The sequence below is a fragment of the Cervus elaphus genome, chromosome 5 (genome assembly GCF_910594005.1).
Source record: "Cervus elaphus chromosome 5, mCerEla1.1, whole genome shotgun sequence".
NCBI lineage: Eukaryota > Metazoa > Chordata > Mammalia > Artiodactyla > Cervidae > Cervus > Cervus elaphus.
The window spans coordinates 119,951,448-119,970,774 of NC_057819.1; the positions used below are offsets into that span (position 1 = coordinate 119,951,448).

Sequence of the window (19,327 nt, forward strand, 5' to 3'; positions counted from 1 at the left end):
TTGGGGAGCTCTTTATATATTCTGGCTATTAGTCGCTTATCAGATCTAGGATTTGCAAATATTTTCTCCATTTCTGTTGCTTGCCTTTTTACTCTGTTGTTAGTGTCCTTTGATGTGCAAAAGCTCTTAATTTTAATGAGGTCCAGCTTGTCTGTTTTTTCTTTTGTTGCCTATGCTTTTGGTATCATATCCAAGAAATCATTGCCAAATCCAATGTCATGAAGCTTTTTTGCTATGATTTCTTCAACGAGTTTTACAGTCTGAGTTCTTATGTTTAGGTCTGTATTCCATTTTGAGTTTATTTTTGCAGATGGTGTGGAGCCTAGTATTTTAAGTCCCTTTCAGATTTCCCTAATGCCTGTCCTTCCTTGGGTGTAGTCTAATCCCTGCCTGTGTCTGGAGTTTAGCGCAGACTCTGGAGCCAAGCTATGTGGACTTGAGTCCCACCTCCACTGTTTGCTAGCTGTGTGACTCTGATCGAGCTTCCCAACCTCTCTGTCCCTCCTTTTCCTCATCTATAAACTGGGTGTATTGATCACAGTACCTGCCTCGTAGTTTATTGTGAGGATTCATATCCCCAAAGCCCTCAAAAGTCCCTAGCCCCTGACAGTGCTTAGTGGTGGTGGTCATTGCTAACACTAACTGCGTTGGATTTCCTTTTGCACATGGTATTCTTGACCTATGAGCCATCTTCACTGGAACAGCCTTCCACAGGGAAACCCTTCCCATGCACACACCAGGTTGTGAAGGTGTCCTCAGGGTTGGTTTCATGGTTGTTTCTTGCAGGGTCCTTTTAGAAAAGAAGCCATCTGCTGGCTCCCTTGATGGAGGCATTACTCCCACTGTGGCTGACTATTCTCAGGTAGGCGCTGATGCTGCAGCCCTTTGGGCATGGATGCACTTTGATTGCTCACATGGGTTCCCACTCACTGCTGCATGAGCCCTCCTTCTCTCCCAGGCATCTGAATAGTCCCTTTTCTTGCTTTCCATCTCAGCTCTGTATTTTGCATTTTTAAAAATACTATATTTGACCCCAAATAGCCAAAGCAATCTTGAGAAAGAAGAACTAAGCTGGAGACATCACACTTCCTGATTTCAAACTTTATTACAAAGCTACAGTAATCACAACAGTTTGGTACTGACATAAAAACAGACACATAGATCAATGGGACAGAATAGAAAGCCGAGAAATAATCCCACATGTATATGGTCAATATATTTATGACATAAAAGTCAAGAATATCCAATGAGGTAAGGATAGTGTCTTCAATAAATGGTGTTGAGAAAACTGGATGGCCACATGCAAAAGAATGAAACTGGACCCCTGTCATATGCCATAGACAAAAATCAATTCAAAGTGGATTAAAGGCTTCAAAGTAAGGCCTGGAACCATAAAAATCCTAGAAGAAAATACAAGGAGTAATCTAGACATCATTCCTAGCCAAGATTTTTTTTTAACTTGACACTAAAATCAAAGGCAACAAAAGCAAAAATCAACAAATGGGTTTACATCACACTAAAAGCTTATGCACAGCAAAAGAAGCCATCAACAAAATGAAACGGCAACTCCCAGACTCAGAGAAAATATTTGCAAATCATATACTATCTGATAAAGGGTTAAATATTCAACATACATGAAGAATTCATAGGAGTCCAACAACAGAAAAAAAAATTGATTTAAAAATGGGCAAGGATCTGAGTAGACGTTTTTCCAAAGAAGATTTACTGATGGCCAAGAAGTACATGAAAAGTTACACATCACTAGTCATCAGGGGAGTGCAAATCAAAACCACAATGAGACGTCACCTCCACCTCTTAGAATGGCAATTATCAAAAAGACAAGCGCTATTAAATGAGAGCAAGGATATGAAGAAAAGGGAACCCTTGTGCACTGTTGGTGGGAATGTAAATTGGTGCAGCTACTTGGAAAACAGCATGGAGGTTTCTCAAAAAAAATTAAAAATAGACTACCATCAGTTCAATTCAGTTAAGTTCAATTGCTCAGTTCAGTTCAGTTCAGTCGTGTCCAACTCTTTGCGACCCCATGGACTGCAGCATGCCAGGACCCCCTGTCTACCGCCAACTCCCGGAGTTTACTCAAACTCACATCCATTGAGTTGGTGAGCCATCCAACCATCTTATCCTCTGTCGTTCCCTTCTCCTCCCACCTTCAATCTCTCCCAGCATCAGGATCTTTTCCAATGAGTCAGTTCTTCACATCAGGTGGCCAAAGTATTGGAGTTTTAGCTTCAGCATCAGTCCTTCCAATGAATATTCAGGACTGATTTCCTTTAGAATGGACTGGTTTGATCTCCTTGCAGTCCAAGGGACTCTCAAGAGTCTTCTCCAACACCACAGTTCAAAAGCATCAGTTCTTTGGTGCTCAGCTTTATCGTCCAACTCTCACATCCATACATGACTACTGGAAAAACCTTTGACTAGATAGACCTTTGTTGGCAAAGTAATGTCTCTGCTTTTTCATATGCTGTCTAGGTTGGTCATAACTTTTCTTCCAAAGAGCAAGTGTCTTTTAATTTCATGGCTGTGGCCACCATCTGCAGTGATTTTGGAGCCCCCGAAAATAGTTTGTCACTGTTTCCACTGTTTTCCCATCTATTTGCCATGAAGTTGATGGAACCAGATGCCATGATCTCAGTTTTCTGAATGTTGAGTTTTAAGCCAACTTTTTCACTCTCCTCTTTCACTTTCAAGAGGCTCTTTTAGTTCTTCGCTTTCTCCCGTAAGAGTGGTATCATCTGCATATCTGAGGTTATTGATATTTCTCCTAGCAATCTTGATTCCAGCTTGTGCTTCATCCAGCCCAGCATGTCTCATGATGTACTCTGCGTATAAGTTAAATAAGCAGGGTGACAATATACAGCCTTGACATTCTCCTTTCCCTATTTGGAACCAGTCTATTTTTCTATGACCAGTTCTAACTGTTGCTTCCTGGCCTGCATACAGATTTCTCAAGAGGCAGGTCAGGTGGTTTGGTATTCCCATCTCTTTAAGAATTTCCCAGAGTTTGTTGTAGTCCACACAGTCAAAGGCTTTAGCATAGTTAATGAAGCAGAAGTAGATAGTTTTATAGAACTCTCTTGCTTTTTCGATGATCAAACGGATGTTGGCAATTTGATCTCTGGTTCCTCTGCCTTTTCTTTCTTTTTTTTTTTTTTTTCCAAATCAAGAGTTTTTATTGTCTCTTTAAAATATCAAAAATATGGAACGCTTCATGAATTTGCGTGTCATCCTTGCACAGGGGCCATGCTAATCTTCTCTGTATCGTTCCAATTTTAGTATATGTGCTGCCAAAGCGAGCACCCTCTGCCTTTTCTAAATCCAGCTTGAACATCTGGAAGTTCACGGTTTTATACTGTGGGCAAGAATCCCTTAGAAGAAATGGAGTAGCCATCATAGTCAACAGAAGAGTCCAAAATGCAGTACTTGGATGCAGTCTCAAAAATGAAAGAATGATTTCTGTTCGTTCCCAAGGCAAACCATTCAATATCATAGTAATCCAAGTCCATGCCCTGACTAGAGATGTTGAAGAAGCTGATGTTGAATGGTTCTATGAAGACTTACAAGACCTTCTAGAACTAATACCCAAAAAAAGATGTCCTTTTCCTTATAGGTGACTGGAATGCAAAAGTAGGGAGTCAAGAAACACCTGGAGTAACAGGCAAATTTGGCCTTGGAGTACAGAATGAAGCAGGGCAAAGGCTAATATAGTTTTGCCAGGAGAACACACTGGTCATAGCAAACACCCTCTTCCAACAACACAAGAAAAGACTCTACACATGGACATCACCAGATGGTCAATACTGAAATCAGATTGATTATAGTCTCTGCAGCCAAAGATAGAGAAGTTCTGTATAGTCAGCAAAAACAACACCAGGAGCTGACTGTGGCTCAGATCATGAACTCCTTATTGCAAAATTCAGACTTAAAGAAAGTAGGGGAAACCACTAGACCATTCAGGTATAACCTAAATCAAATCCCTTACGATTATACAGTGGAAGTGACAAATAGATTCAAGGGATTAGATGTGATAGAGTGCCTGAAGAACTACCATATGATAGAGCAATTCCACTCCTGGGTATGTATCCAAAGAAAATGAAATTAGTGTCTTGATATCTGCACCCCCAGGTTCATTGCAGCATTATTTACAATAGCTGAGATATGGAAACAGTCTAAGTGTCCACAGATGGAAATTTAAAATGTAACACACACACACACGTGCATGTACACGCACAGGAATACTATTCAGCCATGTAAAAGAAGGCACGCTTGCCATTTGCAACAACATGGGTGGATTTAGCATTATGCTAAATGAAATAGGTCAGACAGAGAAGGGCAAATACTGTATGATCTCCTTTATACGCAGAATCTAAAATACAAAGCCTGCCCAATGGCTCAGCAGTAAAGAATCTGCCTGCAATGAAGGAGACACAGGAGATGTGGGTTCAATCCCTGAGTCAGGAAGATCATTTGGAGGAGGAAATGGCAACCCACTCCAGTATTCTTGCCGGGTAAATCCCATGGACAGAGGAGCCTGAGGAGCTGCAGTCCATAGGGTCGCAGAGAGTCAGACATGACTGAGCAGCTGAGCACACACAACAACAACAACAATAAAAATCCTAAAAACACCCCCAAACAAAACAAAACAAAATTGAACTCAAAGATATAGAGATGGTGAACACCAGAGGCAAGGGTGGGTGGGTGAAATGGGTGAAGGCCGTCAATAATTATAAACTTCTTATTGCAAGATAAATAAATCCAGAGGGTGACATGTATAGCATGAAGATAATAGTAACCAGATAATAACCAAGCAACCAAAAAGTACTTTTTTTTAATCCTGAGAGATGGCCCCTTACCTTCTGTGCCTCCTGACAGCAAACTCATGGTATAGGGCTCTCCCTTGAGAAACAGGTGTAAGGACAGTGAAAGAGAGGAGTAGCCCGAGGTCAATCATACATCCCTCAAGGGAGAAAAAGGCCAAAAAAATGTGAACATAGGCGGTCAAGTCAGAAGAACATGGAAAGACAACTGTGCTTCCAGAATCCAGAGGCCCAGAGAGGTCTTTTCCTTCTGTCTATCCATTCATCCATCCTCCCACTCACCGGCTCAGAAGTAATGCCAGCCTGTGGAGGGAGGGGGTTCATCAATCCCTGGTCAAGATCAAGGGTGGCTCCAATGCCAGGGAGAAGTGACCAAGTCGGGTGGGACAAGCTCTGGTCTAGACATTAAGAGCCCCGGTTGTCCTTTTGGCTCTGCCACTGACCTGGTGTGAACTGGGTAGTACGGCTAGAGCTTTCTAGACCTCAGTCTCCTCACCTGTAAAATGGGGACAGTTGGGCCAGAAGTTAGGTGGGGCCTTTCCCTTTCTGACATTCCACGACTGACCCTTTAGCCCCTGATGTCACAATATGGAGCTGGACCGTGATTGGGCCACAGCCCCCTCCAGCGCTGCTGTTCTCTTGGTCATGGGATCAAGATGGACTTGCCCTGGACCTTCCCTATTTGTGCTCTTCTGTTGTGCCATGGCTCAGGGTGACCGGGACTCAGGTGGGGCTGGGACCCGAGGGAACGTGGGATCAGACCAGGGGACCAGGCAGGGGCAGGCCCCTCCCAGGACAATTGATGCCCTTCTCCTTCTCTGCAGACCAGCTCTACAATGAGACTGTGGCAAAGGCCTTCCTGCAGTTTTACGAGCGAACAGCCCAGGTTGTGTGGAACCGGTTCATGGAGGCCGCCTGGAACTATGTCACCAACATCACCAAGAAAAATCAAGAGGAGATGGTGTGGTACCACTTCCACCCCTGCCCCTTCTCCCCTTGTTCTTCTCAGGGGTCACGGAGCAGGGATGCTGGGGGGCAAGGAGTCACACCTTTTGCCCCTCTTCCAGAGCTGGATGAGAGAGGGAAGCCCCAAAGCACATGTTGGAACAGATGTCAGGCTCTAGGCCTCCTGGAGCCCTGAAAGCTCTCTGGGCTAGAACCTCTAGCTTTCCTCTTGTAAATATCACCTGCTTGCTTTTAGGGGCCAGGTTCCCTCCCTTCTCGCTCTTAGCAAAGTTTCAATGATTCCAGACCCTTTAAAGGGGCTTTGGAAGCAGGCTGTGGGGCTGGGCCCTGGAGTTCAATGTGACACCCTCACCCTCTCCTTCACCCTCGCACGACAAACATGGTGACCGTCCTTCCAGCTCTACAAGGACGTGGAGAAGTCCCAGCACACGCTGTACTTTGGCACGCGGGCCCGCCTGTTTAAGATCGCCAACTTCCAGGACCCGGACGTGAAGCGCATGCTGAGTAAGCTGCTGAACGTAGACAAGGCGGCCCTGCCCAAGGAGGAGCTCCGGGAGGTGATGGACGAGCCCCCAGGTCTCCAGGCACATGCTCCCCACCCCAGGGGTGGGCAGGCCGCTGGGTGGGGAGCTGCCTGGGGCTGGAAGGAGGTTGGGGGAGGCAGGGCCAGAGCTTTCTCTGGGTGGGTGGGGGAGGTGAGCAGAGGCCAGTGGGAAGATGGGACCATGCCTTGGCCAGGCCTGCCTCTCCCAGCTGGTGGGACTAGCGCTGGGGGTGGGCCCATGGCTGCGGGCCTGCCCTGGGTGACACCTGTCCCCCCAGTACAACCAGATTCTGGCCTACATGGAGACCACGTACAGCATGGCCCAGGTCTGCCTGAATGAAGGGCCCTGCCTGCCCCTGGAGCCTGGTGAGCACCCGAGCCCACCCCCACCTACCCCAGAGTCTCAACACAGCCCGTTCCAGGAGCCTCCGGATTCTCACCTTCCTCCCAGCCCCAGCTGCACTTGGGGAGGGGCTGCCCACGGCGGGAGAGGGCAGAAGGCCGGCTGGAGTGAGTTCCCACCTCGGCTCCTTTTCTGGGTACAGACCTCGAAGAAGTCATGGCCACCTCCCGAGACCAGAAGGAGCTGCTGTGGGCCTGGCAGGGCTGGCGGGATGCCGTGGGTCGCCAGCTCCGCATGACCTTTGAGCGCTACGTGCAGCTCAGCAACAAGGCTGCAAAGCTCAATGGTGAGGCCCCTCGCCCCGCACCTGCTGGGCCATCAAGCTGGGCAGACTGCGTCCTTCATGGGGCTCCCGGCAGCCCTGGGAAGGGTGAAGCCGAGTCTGGGTAGGATCTGGAGGCAGGAACCCTGAGCCCTGAGCCCTGCTGCTGGGGAGCCCAGAGGTGGGTCACTCGTCGTGTGGATCCACAAACAGCAACTGATCACTACGACTGGGGTGTGCCGCTGCTGGGGAGGGTCTGAGGATGCACAGGTGGAAAGACGGGGAAGGTGCCCACCCTCCCCGGGCTTACAGGCCTCTGGGAGACAGACGCTCATTTCCAGTCACCACCCAGGATAAGTGCTGAGAAGGATGGGGCTGCAGAGAGAGAAGAAGGGACCCTGTTTCAGCCAGGTGGGCGGGGAGGGCCTCGCTGACATTCATCCAAGGCCTGAAAGATGGAGCAAGCCGGGCAACAAGAAGTCCTCGGGAGGATCTGAAGAAAGGCAGCCCGGGTGGGTGGGGCTCTAGGTGGTGAAAGAGGAGCAGACCCTGTCCGCCCAGGCCCAGAGGATGCTCAGTAGCACCTTTCCATCCCACTCTCATCCTATACGGATGGTGACCTTGGTGGGGGGTGTCTTTCCTGTTTGGCAGATAAAGGCCTCGAGGATCTAGGAGGTCAGTTGGCTTCCCTAGCAGGTGCCTGGGTCTCCTGCCAGCCAGGCCAGGCTGAAGGGTGGGTGGGGGTCACCCCTGAGCCCCCTCCCCTGTCCTAGGTTACCAAGACATGGGGGCCTTGTGGCGGTCCAAGTACGAGTCCGACTCACTGCAGGAAGACCTGGAGCAGCTGTTCCAGGAGCTGCAGCCGCTCTACCTGAACCTGCACGCCTACGTGCGCCGGGCCCTCTACCGCTTCTACGGGCCCGAGCTCATCGACCTGAGGGGGCCCATCCCTGCCCACGTCCTGGGTAAAGCCCCAGCTGGCGGCAGAGGCGGGCAGGTGGAGTAGGCCTCCCGAGCAGGCGAGCAGGCGTTCAGTCGGTGGGGAGAGACGGTCTCCCGCCTCCTTTAACCCTTCCCCTCCTCTTCCAGGGAACATGTGGGCTCAGTCCTGGGTCAACATCTTAGACCTGGCCCTGCCCTTCCCGGAGAAGCCCCCCGAGGACATCACGAAGATCATGCAAGGCCAGGTCAGTGCTCGGGCCCCTGTCTGCCCTGCCCGACCCCCCAGCCCCCTGGGCGGGGCCCCACACGCTTCCTCTTCCCCACAGCACTGGAAGCCTGAGAAAATGTTCCAAGAGGCTGAAAAGTTCTTCACCTCCATGGGGATGCTTTCCACCCCGCCCGAGTTCTGGACAAACTCCATGATGGAGAGGCCGACCGACGGGCGGGAGGTGGAGTGCCACGCGTCTGCCTGGGACTTCTACAATGGGCAGGACTTCAGGTGTGTACCCTGTGGCTGGCACTGGCCCCCGCCTCTGCTCCTGCTCTCCACCGGCCTGCCTGTCTCAGCGGGGTGGCGGCCGGGGCTGGGGGGCGGTGAGCTGGCCACCTGGGGGAAATAAGTGTGAACGCCAAGGGCCTGGCCGCTGCTCGGATGTGGCGCCTGGAGTACCAAGGGCACCAGGCCCTGCTGGTCTCCAGCCCGACCACCCAGTCCCTTTAACAGAGCCTGAACAGGGAAATTTCTTCTCCCAGGGCATCCCCATGCTCCTTGACCCCTGCCCTTTAACCCTAGGATAAAGAAGTGCACCGAAGTGACCATAGAAGACCTGCTGTCCATCTTCCACCAGATGGGCCACATCCAGTACTTCCTGCAATACAAGAACCTCTCGGTGATTTTCCGTGCAGGCGCCAACCCAGCCTTCGAGGAGGCCGTGGGGTCGGTGGTCACCCTCTCAGCCTCCTCCCACAAGCACCTGCTCAACAGAGGCCTGCTCAGCCAACAGCACCAGGACAAAGGTGATGGGGACCAGGAGGATCCCAGGCCTGGGGCCCCCCGGGGCAAGGCCTAGGGGAGGCGGGACCAGCGCCGCCTCCTGACTGCCCCCCCTCCGCTTTCTCCAGAGGAGGAGGTCAATTTCCTGATGAGCGTTGCCCTGGAGAAGATCGCCTTTATCCCCTTCGCCTACCTGATGGACCTGTTTCGCTGGAAGGTCTTTGATGGCACCATCGAAAAGGACATGTACAACCAGGAGTGGTGGAACCTCAGGTGGGGAGGACCGCCATTCGGGCCCCTCTAGCCATGGCTGGACTAGGGTGGGCTTTTGGGGCAGCCTCAAGGGGACCGCCTGCTCCCAAAGGGCACCACCGTCTCGTCTCCGGGGGCAGAGCTGGGTGTGTGACGCTGCTAATCTGCAGCCACGGGAAAGCCCTGGGGTGACATTGGCTGTCTGTTGTCCCCAGACAAAAGCGTTCCTGCTGAAGTGGGTAGGGCCGGAGCGTGAGTCTTGGGGGATTGTGTCGAATCTGGCACCAGCACTCAGCAGGCTCGTAGCCCCTCGGGGGATCTCTGGAGGCCAGCAAGTTCGCACGGTGGTCGCACTTGGGCCCTCCAAGAACAGGATGCTGACCACCAGGCAGGCTGTCCTGCTCCTCCCCTCCCTTCTCTGCCTCCCAGTGGGGTCAGCAGAGGGGGTGTTTGGGGTCTGAACTCTTTCCTTCTGGTGGAGAGTCCTTATATGACAAGGGCAAGCCCACTGCCCCCTCTCCTATTATCCCAACACACACACAGACACACATAGACACACACCTGTCTCTGACTGTGTGTCCCCAGGTCTGTCTGTGGGCAGGATTGGCAGTGAAGGAGCCCCCCAGCAGTCAGGCAGCATCAGTCTTGAGTGAGGGGCACCCGTGTCCATCCCATCACCGACCCCTGGCTGTTAGATTGGATAATAATTGCCCATGGGCAAGGCTTCCCTTCTCCACCAGGCCTCAGACCGACCACCTCAGGTCTGCCGGCCACAGGTGCTCCCGAAGGGCCCACCAGTTCTGCATCAAGCCCTTAGGCTGACTTGAACCTTTACAATGACCCATGGCCACTCCCAGAGGAAGAAGAGGTGACCAGCCTGCGGTCACACTGCCACCCAGGGATAGCAGAGCGGGCTGCCCCTCCCTTTGTCCTCTCACCTTCCGACTCCCACCCCGAATTCAGGACTGGACCTCACTGGGGGGATTGGCAGAGTCTTGACCTTGTGTCCCCTCCAAGGGCACCCCCACCAGCCATCTGGACTGAGGGAGGTTGCCCCCTCCCTCAGCCACGCCCACCACCCCCTGAGTGACGGAAGCCAGAGGCTGAGGGAGGGGGCAACTCCCTGGTCCTTGAACACAACCTCATGGATGAGAGAGGAGCCTCCCCATGAGGACTGTTCAGGGCTCCAGAGGGCCAACATGAAACGGCGAGTCCGCCCCAAAGATGGCGCACGTTATGTCCATTTCACAGACAACACTTGACAACCAGGCTCGGTAACAATCAACTTTCCCACAGTCACACAGCTCAGAGGGGCGAAGCCAGCAGTTACCGGGGTCTGCCCGCAACTCTGCCATGTCCTGCTACCAACTGCCTGATCTCTAAGCCTCGGTTTTCCTCCATACCACAGGGATGGTGCTGTGTTTTCTTCTCAGCACTTCTTACCAGATGAAACCACTTGGTTGGTTGGTCCATGGCCATCCCCCATCATTGGGATGAAAGCAGGGACCCTGCCTAGCTCGTTCCCTCCCGTGTCCCCAGAGCCGGGATAGTGTTGAGGGAGCCAGTATGGAGAACTCGGCACGGTTCCTGCAGAGAGGACATGCTCAATGTTAACTCCTGTAATTGTTTAATTCTCTGATTCCCAATCCCATGTGTTTTCAACTCATTTATTTAATCAATAAAATGCATTAAGTGTCCTCCTCATGCCAAGTCGCTTTGATAGCTGTGCAAATGCTTCAGAAGGAAAAGGGCTCTGGAAATCTTACCAGGTGGCACTTTCAAGCCCTGGATTAACACCACCGCCCCCCAGGTTGAAGTACCAGGGCCTGTGCCCTCCCATCCCTCGGACAGAGGAGGACTTTGATCCAGGCGCCAAGTTCCACATCTCTGCCAGCTTGCCCTACATACGGTAAGGTCTGGGCCACTCCAGCAGAACCGGCCGGGGGGCTGGGGGTTGGGGGACACAGGACCCAGGTGGAGGATTTTCAGGAAGGCCCCAGACCCAAATGTCCTCCCCCTGCACGCCTCCCCATCTCCTCCCGTCGGACGGCACCACCTCCTGAGGGCCTTGTCCTTAGCACGCTGAGTTTTCACATCAGCTCCCCTGCGGAGGGCAGCGTGATGGGAAAGTGTGTCTGCTGTCCCGAGAGGTGAGCAGGAGTGGGGCGGGGGTGCGTGAGTCCAGAAGGTTAGGAAGGAGAGACCCTGCAGTATCCCAGGGCCAGCCTACCTGACAGTGGCCCGCTGACCCGAGCCCACCCCTGCCACACCCCCAGCCGGCCTCGCCTTCCCTCCCCAGGTACTTTCTCAGCCTCGTGCTCCAATTCCAGTTCCATGAAGCACTCTGCAAGGCCTCGGGCCACATGGGGCCGCTGCACCGCTGTGACATCTATAACTCCAAGGAGGCTGGGAAGCTCCTGGAGTGAGTGTCCTCCCCCTTCCCTTGTCCTTCCCCACCTCGCTGGAAGCCTGCCCCAGGCCTCTCTCCTCACCTGGCTCCACCCTAGGTCCCCTGAACAGAGCTTATGTTCTAGTGGAAGTTCTTCCCTCTGTCAGACTACAGTCTCTCCTATGTTAATCAAAGCCCATTTCCTCTTATGTAGCCCCTGTGGTCAGAGAGACGGTTTAACCCCTCCTGCTAACATGCACACACACACATGTATGCATGCACGCACTTGCTCACGTTGTCAATAAATCGAACTGTCCCAGATGGGAAGCCAGTGTTGGGGTCTCACCTCTGCCTCCATCTTCCATCTGAATCCCCTTACTCTTCCCTTGCAAGGTGCCTGCCTAGCTTCTCAGCAGCACTTGATGCATCCTGGGGTGCACTCTGCTTTGCCTGTCTTTTCTCGGAGGTGCCTGAACCCAGTTCCCAGGCTGATCCAGGTTGCTTTTGCACCAACCTCTTGACCAACTCGGATCAGCTTGTGGTCTATCTACTTTGACCCCCTACCCGCAGTCTTTTTTCCCCACACTTGGTGTCTAGTCCATCCTTTCCATCCCTACCTCTGTAGTGCAGGTTTCTGGCCCTGAAGGAAACCTGGAGTGGGGTGAGAGGCTGACCTGGGCTGGAAGCCTTTACTGCCACAGGCTGGCTCTCTAACAAGCGCTCTTACAGTGTTCACGTTAGCAGTTCATAACTTGCAAAGTGGATTTTATTATCCATGTTTCATAAATGATGAAACTGAAGCTCAGAGAGGTATAATTGCATATTGCTGCTCTAGGAAGTGGCAGAATCATGCTTTGAGGCCCAAGGTGACTCCAGAACACATTATCTTCCACCCTGTTGCTTCCATCAGTTATAAAGGATGCTGTTCTGGTGAAGCTAGACCAGGGTCCTCTGGTCCCAAGGTCAGCACTCCAGTCTCTGGGATATGGAGCCCGCCCCACTGACGTAATCTTTTTCTCATTGCATTTCAACCGATTTCAGTAGGTCCATTACCATAATCGGTCAAGGTCATGTTGAGTTTTATTCCTGGTTCCCCAGAGGATGAACAAAGCCACTCTTTAGTATCCTAATAATTATCCACAATAATTTAACATCCTTTGCAAAGGTAATGAGCACGTTCGTGATTCCACCATGCAGCTTGTCAGTATGCACGAGGCCAGACAGAGTTGCAAGACTGATCCTTGCCTTTGCTCCCAGGAGGACTGCACCTGACATGCCTTCTTGTCTCCCTAGTCTATTTGCTTTTTCATCTTTTCATACTCCTGGGATTTATCCTAGCCAACTGCTCAGGTTTGAGCTTCTCAGAATGTGTGGAACAGAAGGGGCCTCTCGGCTCCCTGCGTTCATGTCTCTGGCTGCCCATCATTTATTCATTCAGCAAACATTTACCTGTGCACAAGCCAAACGGCCTGCCCTGCGTCCAGCAGGGGGCAATGGGCCACAGGATAAGTCAATAACCACATGGCAAGAAAGGAGCTGGTGCAGCAGGAAAGGGATTTGGTGAACATGCAGAAAGGGTAAGTAGGTCTTGCCAGGGAACCAAGGAGAGAACTCTGCCCCTCAACACAAGAGTACAAGAAATAGCAGACTTCCGTTTTCTATACAACTCTTTTTTAAAAAATACACTTTAATATTCATTGGATATTTTCAAGAGTACTCTTAAGTTTTTTTTTAAGTAATTTTATATTTTTGGCTGTGCTGAGTCTTTGTTGCTGCTCAGGCTATTTCTCTAGTTGTGGGGAGCGAGGGGCTACTCTCTGGTTGTGGTGATTGGACTTCTCATTGCCATGGTTTCTCTTATTGCAGAGCCTGGCTTCTAGGTGCTCGGGCTGCAGAAGTTGCGACACGTGGACTCAGTAGTTGTGGCTCCTGTGTCCTAGAGCACAGGCTCCGAAGTTGTGACCCACAGGCTTAGTTGCTCCACAGCGTGAGGGAATCTTCCCGGATCAGGGATCAAACCCGTGTCTCTTGCACTGGCAGGCAGATTCTTTACCCCCTGAGCCATGAGGGAAGCCCAGCATCAACTCACTTTTGACTCTGAACCTTTATCCCACTTGACCGGTGAGACATTTGACCTCAGTCTTTCTCATCACTTCTCTACCCGTCTCCACCCAAGACATATAAGGCTCCCAGGGCCTGACTTGGTACCAAAGCATGCCAAGGCCTTGCCAGTCATCTCTAGGCCTTTTGTGGAAGGATGGGGCAGGCAAGCGCTTGCGGGCGAAAAGGGGAAGGCAAGATTCTTGGCTGCTCTTTTCCCTAATAGAGGTTAAAACTTGATTTTGCTACTTTTGACTCATTTTCCTAAATGTGATCGCCCTGGGGCAGCCTCTAGGTTGGTGCCATTGGGAATGAAAGGTAGAAGTGGACTTGGTCCAAGTTCCCAAATTCCCCTGCCTCACCTTGCCATGAGGACCTGATCCCATCCACGGGCCCTTTTCTGCCACCCTGGAGTGGAGGGCTCCAGACAGTGCCCAGTCTGGAGTGCCCAGACTTTGCAAGTCTCGTGTGCTGCCGCGTCAAACCTCTTGTCCCACCCAACCTGAAGGACTATTTCTGAGTAGGCAGACTCTCAGTGGTTGAGACTTTCCCCTACCAGGTCCTTCCTTTTTCACAGTACCTGCCATTGATTTTCACAGTACCTGCCTGCAATTGATAAAATCCTCTTACCTAAAAGTAGTTTTGGGGTTTCATTTGTTTTTTTCTCCTTTCTATCTTGATGACTTTTCTCCTCCATTTCTCTAGGATCCTAACTACATTTTCCCCCAGTGGTCTCTGCCACGGATCTACTGACCCTTAGTTTCCCCACCTTATTCTTCCCCAGTTGTTTATTAAGCAATGCATATAAGACTTGGCAAGCTACAAAGCCCTCTTTGCTGCCGTTCTGTGTCTTCATCCTCACCACAGTGAAATGCAGGTATTAATGGGGGCCAGTTTTACTGATGAAGAACCTGAGGCTGAGAGAGGTTAAGTTGATCGTCTGTGGCTGTGAGCCCCTAACTAGCACTGCTGGGTCTTGAACCTGAGTCTTGACAGCCTAGATTTCATACTCTAGGCCTCTGGGCCTCTCAGCCTCACCTCTCTCCAGGTCAGATGGGGGAGGCAGGTTGAGAAGTATCAACATACACCTCCTGCTGCCTCTGTGGGGGACGCTGGGGTGGAGGAGCCTGGAGCCCCGGCTGCAGTGCATGCTGTCCCCCTACCTGAGTGCATGGGCCAAGCCCAAGGCTAGACCCCCTGCCACCGAGCACTGGGTGAGCCTCGAGACAGCTGACATTTCTGCAGTGCCGCCGGCAGTGCACAGAACACATCCCACGCTTGCAATCTCGCTAATCCTCGCAAACACTCCCTGGGAGACCGGAAGGGACTGAAAAGCAGTCTCTCTGCTGACACTGAGCACCTCATGGGAAAGAGTGTTTCATGACTTTAGGCTTATTTGAGTCCAGGATAATAATTCTCACGGTGGTAGTACTAGTAATAATAATAATAGTAATCAGACATTTATTGCCTACCTAATTATGCTCCTAGAATTGTGTTTATTTGGCCAACACAACCACCCTAAGAGGTAGGTACTATTATTTTCTCCATTTTATGGATATGGAAATTGAGATTCAGAAAGGTTAAGTACTTGCCCAAGGTCCCACAGCTGAGTCACAGAGTCAGGATTCAAACACAGGTTAGTATTATTTCAAAGTTTGAGATTTCTTTTTCTTTTTTTCAACTGGAGGATAATTGTTTTACAGTCTTGTGTTGGCCTCTTCCATACAGAGCTTGTGCTTTTATCCATTATGCTGAACATCTGTTGGGAGAGTCTGGCTAGCAAAGTCAGACTCTAAAGGTGGGGTTGGGCATACTGAGGGGTCCCACAGCATCAGCCGATGCCCCCACACAGTCTCACAGCCGTACTTACCCTCCCAGGGATGTCCTGAAGCTGGGCTCGAGCAAGCCCTGGCCGGAGGTCCTGGAGAAGATGACCGGGGAGACCAAGGTGTCTACAAAAGCCCTCATGACCTACTTCAAGCCCCTGCTGAACTGGCTGGTCACTGAGAACGTGCGGCAGGGGGAGATACTGGGCTGGCCAGACTTCAGCTGTTCCTTTGAAGGTTTGATGATCTGACCCTCGTCCCACCTCTGTTCCAGCTCCAGGCCCAACCCTAGCCTGCCCTCGGCCAGCCCCGACCACAGCCCAGCCTTCACCCCTTGCCCATCAAGGACCTTGCAGTGTGACCCTGTCTGCACCTGATGCAGCCTCGGCCAAGACCACAGCCCATGCCCCAGCCACTGGCTCGGAGGCTTCCTTGCCCTTGTCCGGCTAGACTGCAGGGTGGATCTGAGCACGGGGTGGGCACCTTACCCTTTGACCCTGCATGGAGCCACTGCTGGGCTCCATGGGGTACATGGCCGTACCTGTGCCATCTGCTCCTCCTCCTCCTGCTCCTGCTCCTCTTTCCTACCTTCCTTCCAGGGCAAGGCCCTCACCTTTGGAAGGCAGGTGCCAGAGGCTGGGGGAGAAGGCCTGTGGCCGTCAGATCCCCTCTGGTCACCACGAGGCACCCTCCCCAGCTTCACCTGCTCTATGTGTTTCCTGTGTCTTCCACAGACAGAGAAACCGGCAGGGCAGCATTCCTGGGGATGGAGCTGAACCCCGACCAGGTCAGATCCGGGCAGTGGACGTTGCTGGCCCTGAGCTTTGTCATGTTACTGGCCGTCCTGCTGCTGGGCCGCAGGCTGTACACCCTGGAGAAAACCTCACTGACTCGAGACACCAGTACACAAGACACCCGGTCACAGGACGCCCGGTCACAGGGCACCCAGTCACAGAGTCCCAGGTCACAGGACGCCAATGCCATCGAGCCAGCATCCAAAACCTACTTCCTGGGCATAGCCATGGAGCCCCAACAAGTTGTCAAGAGACAGTGGATGCTGCTGGGCCTCTGCCTCCTCCTGTTGTTGTGCTCCATTGGCCTCATCATTTGGATTTTCACACAGCACAACAGGAAGCCTCCGTGGATGACAGATGAATGGGGGAGCTGGGACTAGACACCAGTGCAACTGGTGAGGTTTGGGGGCAGGAGGAGGGTGGCCAAGTGGGGGGGGGGGGGGAATGCTTGCATGCATAGCACCCAACTGCTATTGGGTGCAACCGTGGCAGACCTGGGTACATGGGCAGTTGTGCGTTTGTGAACTCATGTGTGTGAGGCCACGTGCACAGGTGACTGTGTGATTCCATGTCTGCCCTGGGTTCCAGACCAGCTTCCTTCTCCTAGGGTTCAGGATCCATAGTTTTAGTTACCCAAGGGCTGTGTCCCTGCAAACTAGCCCCTCACCCCAAAACTGGTTTTTCACATAATGTTTTCTTCAGACTCTACTGTGGGGATGGACAGGGGCTACAATACCCAAGGAGTATCTGCCATGGTTAGAAATAGGACACTGCTTCAGTGCCTTTATAAGATGCATGCAAGTAAAACCAGACACTCCTGTACATCAGTGCTCAGTTCATGAGCGCTGAACTCTGTATACTGGCCGGCACTGTGTTGGGCTGCATAATCCAGCCCCCAGAAGCTGCCTGTCAGCTGTCTGAGATGCAAGTAGCCTTACAAACTGCCCCGTGGCCCATCCCTGCCCTAGGCCAGGTCCTCCCAAATGCAGACAGTGGGTAGCTGGGCAGCCAGCCAGGCTTGATTAATGATTGACTTCTTTAATATTTAAACAAAGCTCATCTCCAGCCACTCCACTCCAGAGATGGCCTTGTTCAACACACACACACCTGCTGCCTGGCCTGTTGCCCTGGGGATTGAGCACAGGGCAAACAACACCTTTCCAGGCTCAGTGGAGGAGGGGAGGATGGGGAGGGAGAGCTTTAAGAAGGACACTGGGGAATGAGCGCTCTAGGGACAAGCCTAGGAAGAGAAAGGGAAGGCCTCTGCTCCTGCCCCTCTTCGCCCTTTCTTTCCAGCCTGGGTCTAACACAAGAGTGCCACACCCGGTGTATGGGAACTTACTGAGTTTGGACTGAGGCCCCAGGGGCCCCCAGGGAGACTGAAAATCAATGTCTGTTGGAAATTAGGGGAACCTTGAGAGGAAGTAACATCACAGCCAGAAACCACAGAGGAGGCATCAGGGCTGCAGTTGAGCAAGCGGGAAGGTGGCCAAGAGATGGGACTGGCTCTCTCTAGATTAAGGATCTGAGCCCAGAAGTCAGGGATCAGGGTACAGAAGGACTGGGCTGAGATCTCCATGGAGCCTACCTCTGTCCAGGTTTCAAGAGTTCTTCTTGAGTTCTGGCAGAGTCTGAGCACTTTCTGTTCTGACCGCAGGCTCCAGAGCACCCTCATTTGATGTCTCCGTCACTGCTGTTACTTTGCCTTGCTGTAACGTCCTTATTTGTCCCCATTACTAGCTGTCAGCTCTGTAAGGTCAGCACACAGTGAAACATCTGTAGACAGCACAGGCCATGGCACACAGTGGGGATTTGGAAAATGTTTGAGTGAGTGAGTAAGTGAGTGAATGAGTGTCCCACTGCCCAAATCCCTCCTCAGAGCTCAGCACCCCATGCCCTGAGCCCATGAGAAACAGCCCCACCTTTCCTCCACAGCCAGCCTATTACCCCCAACACGGGGCCAGCCAGGACAACTCTGCCCCCCCCAGGAGGCCACACTTGCAGCCCTCCCATCCCCCAGCCACAGTGGCCAACGAGATCCCCATCAGGCATTGTGGCTCTGCATGGCAAAGGCACATCCAGCCCAGGACTCCAAGCCTCTCACCTGGACTCCAGCAAAACTCTCACTGAACCTCCATGTCCGTCCTCCCTCCCCCACCCGCCACTGTAAAGTTTCTTTCTTTGGACCTCCATTGTAAAGTTTCTTTCACTGGAGTATTTCCTTCCTGTCTAACTGCTTAACAACTTGGTTGTCCATCAGTTAATCTAGATGTTCAAAATGGCATCTGAGCGTCTTTCTTTGTCATTCCCTTTTTCTCCCACCTCCCAGCTCAGCCCCTTGCACTGATTCCATCGTCAGCCTTTGCCTAAAGTGCATGCCCTATTGAATGCTTGCCCTCCAAGGCTGGCTCCAAACTGGCTGTTGGACCTTCTGCAAAGCTTCAAGCTCACCAAGATGCTCAGTGAACAGTGGTCTCCTTCTCCCACTCCTCTCCAAGAAGGCTCTTTCAGTAAACCTCACCCCATCCCCATCTGCTTATTCTATTGTATTCATTTTCAACCAGTACTCAGACACTTTTATCAGTGTCACTTGCTAATATGTGGTTTTAAATCTGTTCTTCTCCTAAGCAGTATCTGTATGCTAAGAGCTCTCAGGCCTCTAAAGAAAACACCTCATTGCATATTCCTTGTGCATTACAATGCCAGTACCAGGTCCTGGATGGGCTTGCCACTAGGAGTTCTGCATGGGCACTGGGATTCAGTCGGAGGGCACTTGGTAAGGATGGGCAAAAGGTCTATCCATACCATTGCCCGAGTCCAGTCCAGTGGTCAGATCGGGAAAGAAACCTTCAGCAGAAGACCATTTGAGGCCTCTAACAACCCCTTCGGCTCCTCCTCTCCTCCCCTGCTTGAGAGAGACGGCCTCGCAATGTCCAGACTGGCCACCTGGTACCTGAAGCGGGTCTGAGAGGGCCGAGGGCACAGTCCATTGGGACGGAGCAGAAGCTCCTCAAAGA

General features: G+C 52.0%; 1 protein-coding gene and 1 non-coding gene across 2 annotated transcripts; one reads left to right on the forward strand and one right to left on the reverse strand.

Moving 5' to 3' along the window:
* Positions 1-3,214: 3,214 nt before the first annotated feature.
* LOC122695752 lies at positions 3,215-3,321 on the reverse strand. The gene has a single exon (XR_006341508.1). It is a non-coding gene; the product is annotated as a U6 spliceosomal RNA (small nuclear RNA).
* A 2,219-nt stretch (positions 3,322-5,540) lies between these two features.
* On the forward strand, positions 5,541-18,311 carry LOC122693254 (angiotensin-converting enzyme-like protein Ace3). Its single transcript, XM_043900797.1, has 16 exons — positions 5,541-5,565; positions 5,663-5,799; positions 6,203-6,361; positions 6,627-6,714; positions 6,894-7,037; positions 7,787-7,978; positions 8,103-8,200; positions 8,282-8,454; positions 8,749-8,972; positions 9,078-9,222; positions 11,012-11,110; positions 11,501-11,623; positions 15,569-15,753; positions 16,251-16,433; positions 16,509-16,705; positions 18,246-18,311. Exons 1-15 carry the CDS (start codon positions 5,541-5,543, stop codon positions 16,688-16,690), a joined length of 2,157 nt encoding a protein of 718 aa, XP_043756732.1. The 3' UTR covers positions 16,691-16,705; positions 18,246-18,311.
* Positions 18,312-19,327: the final 1,016 nt, after the last annotated feature.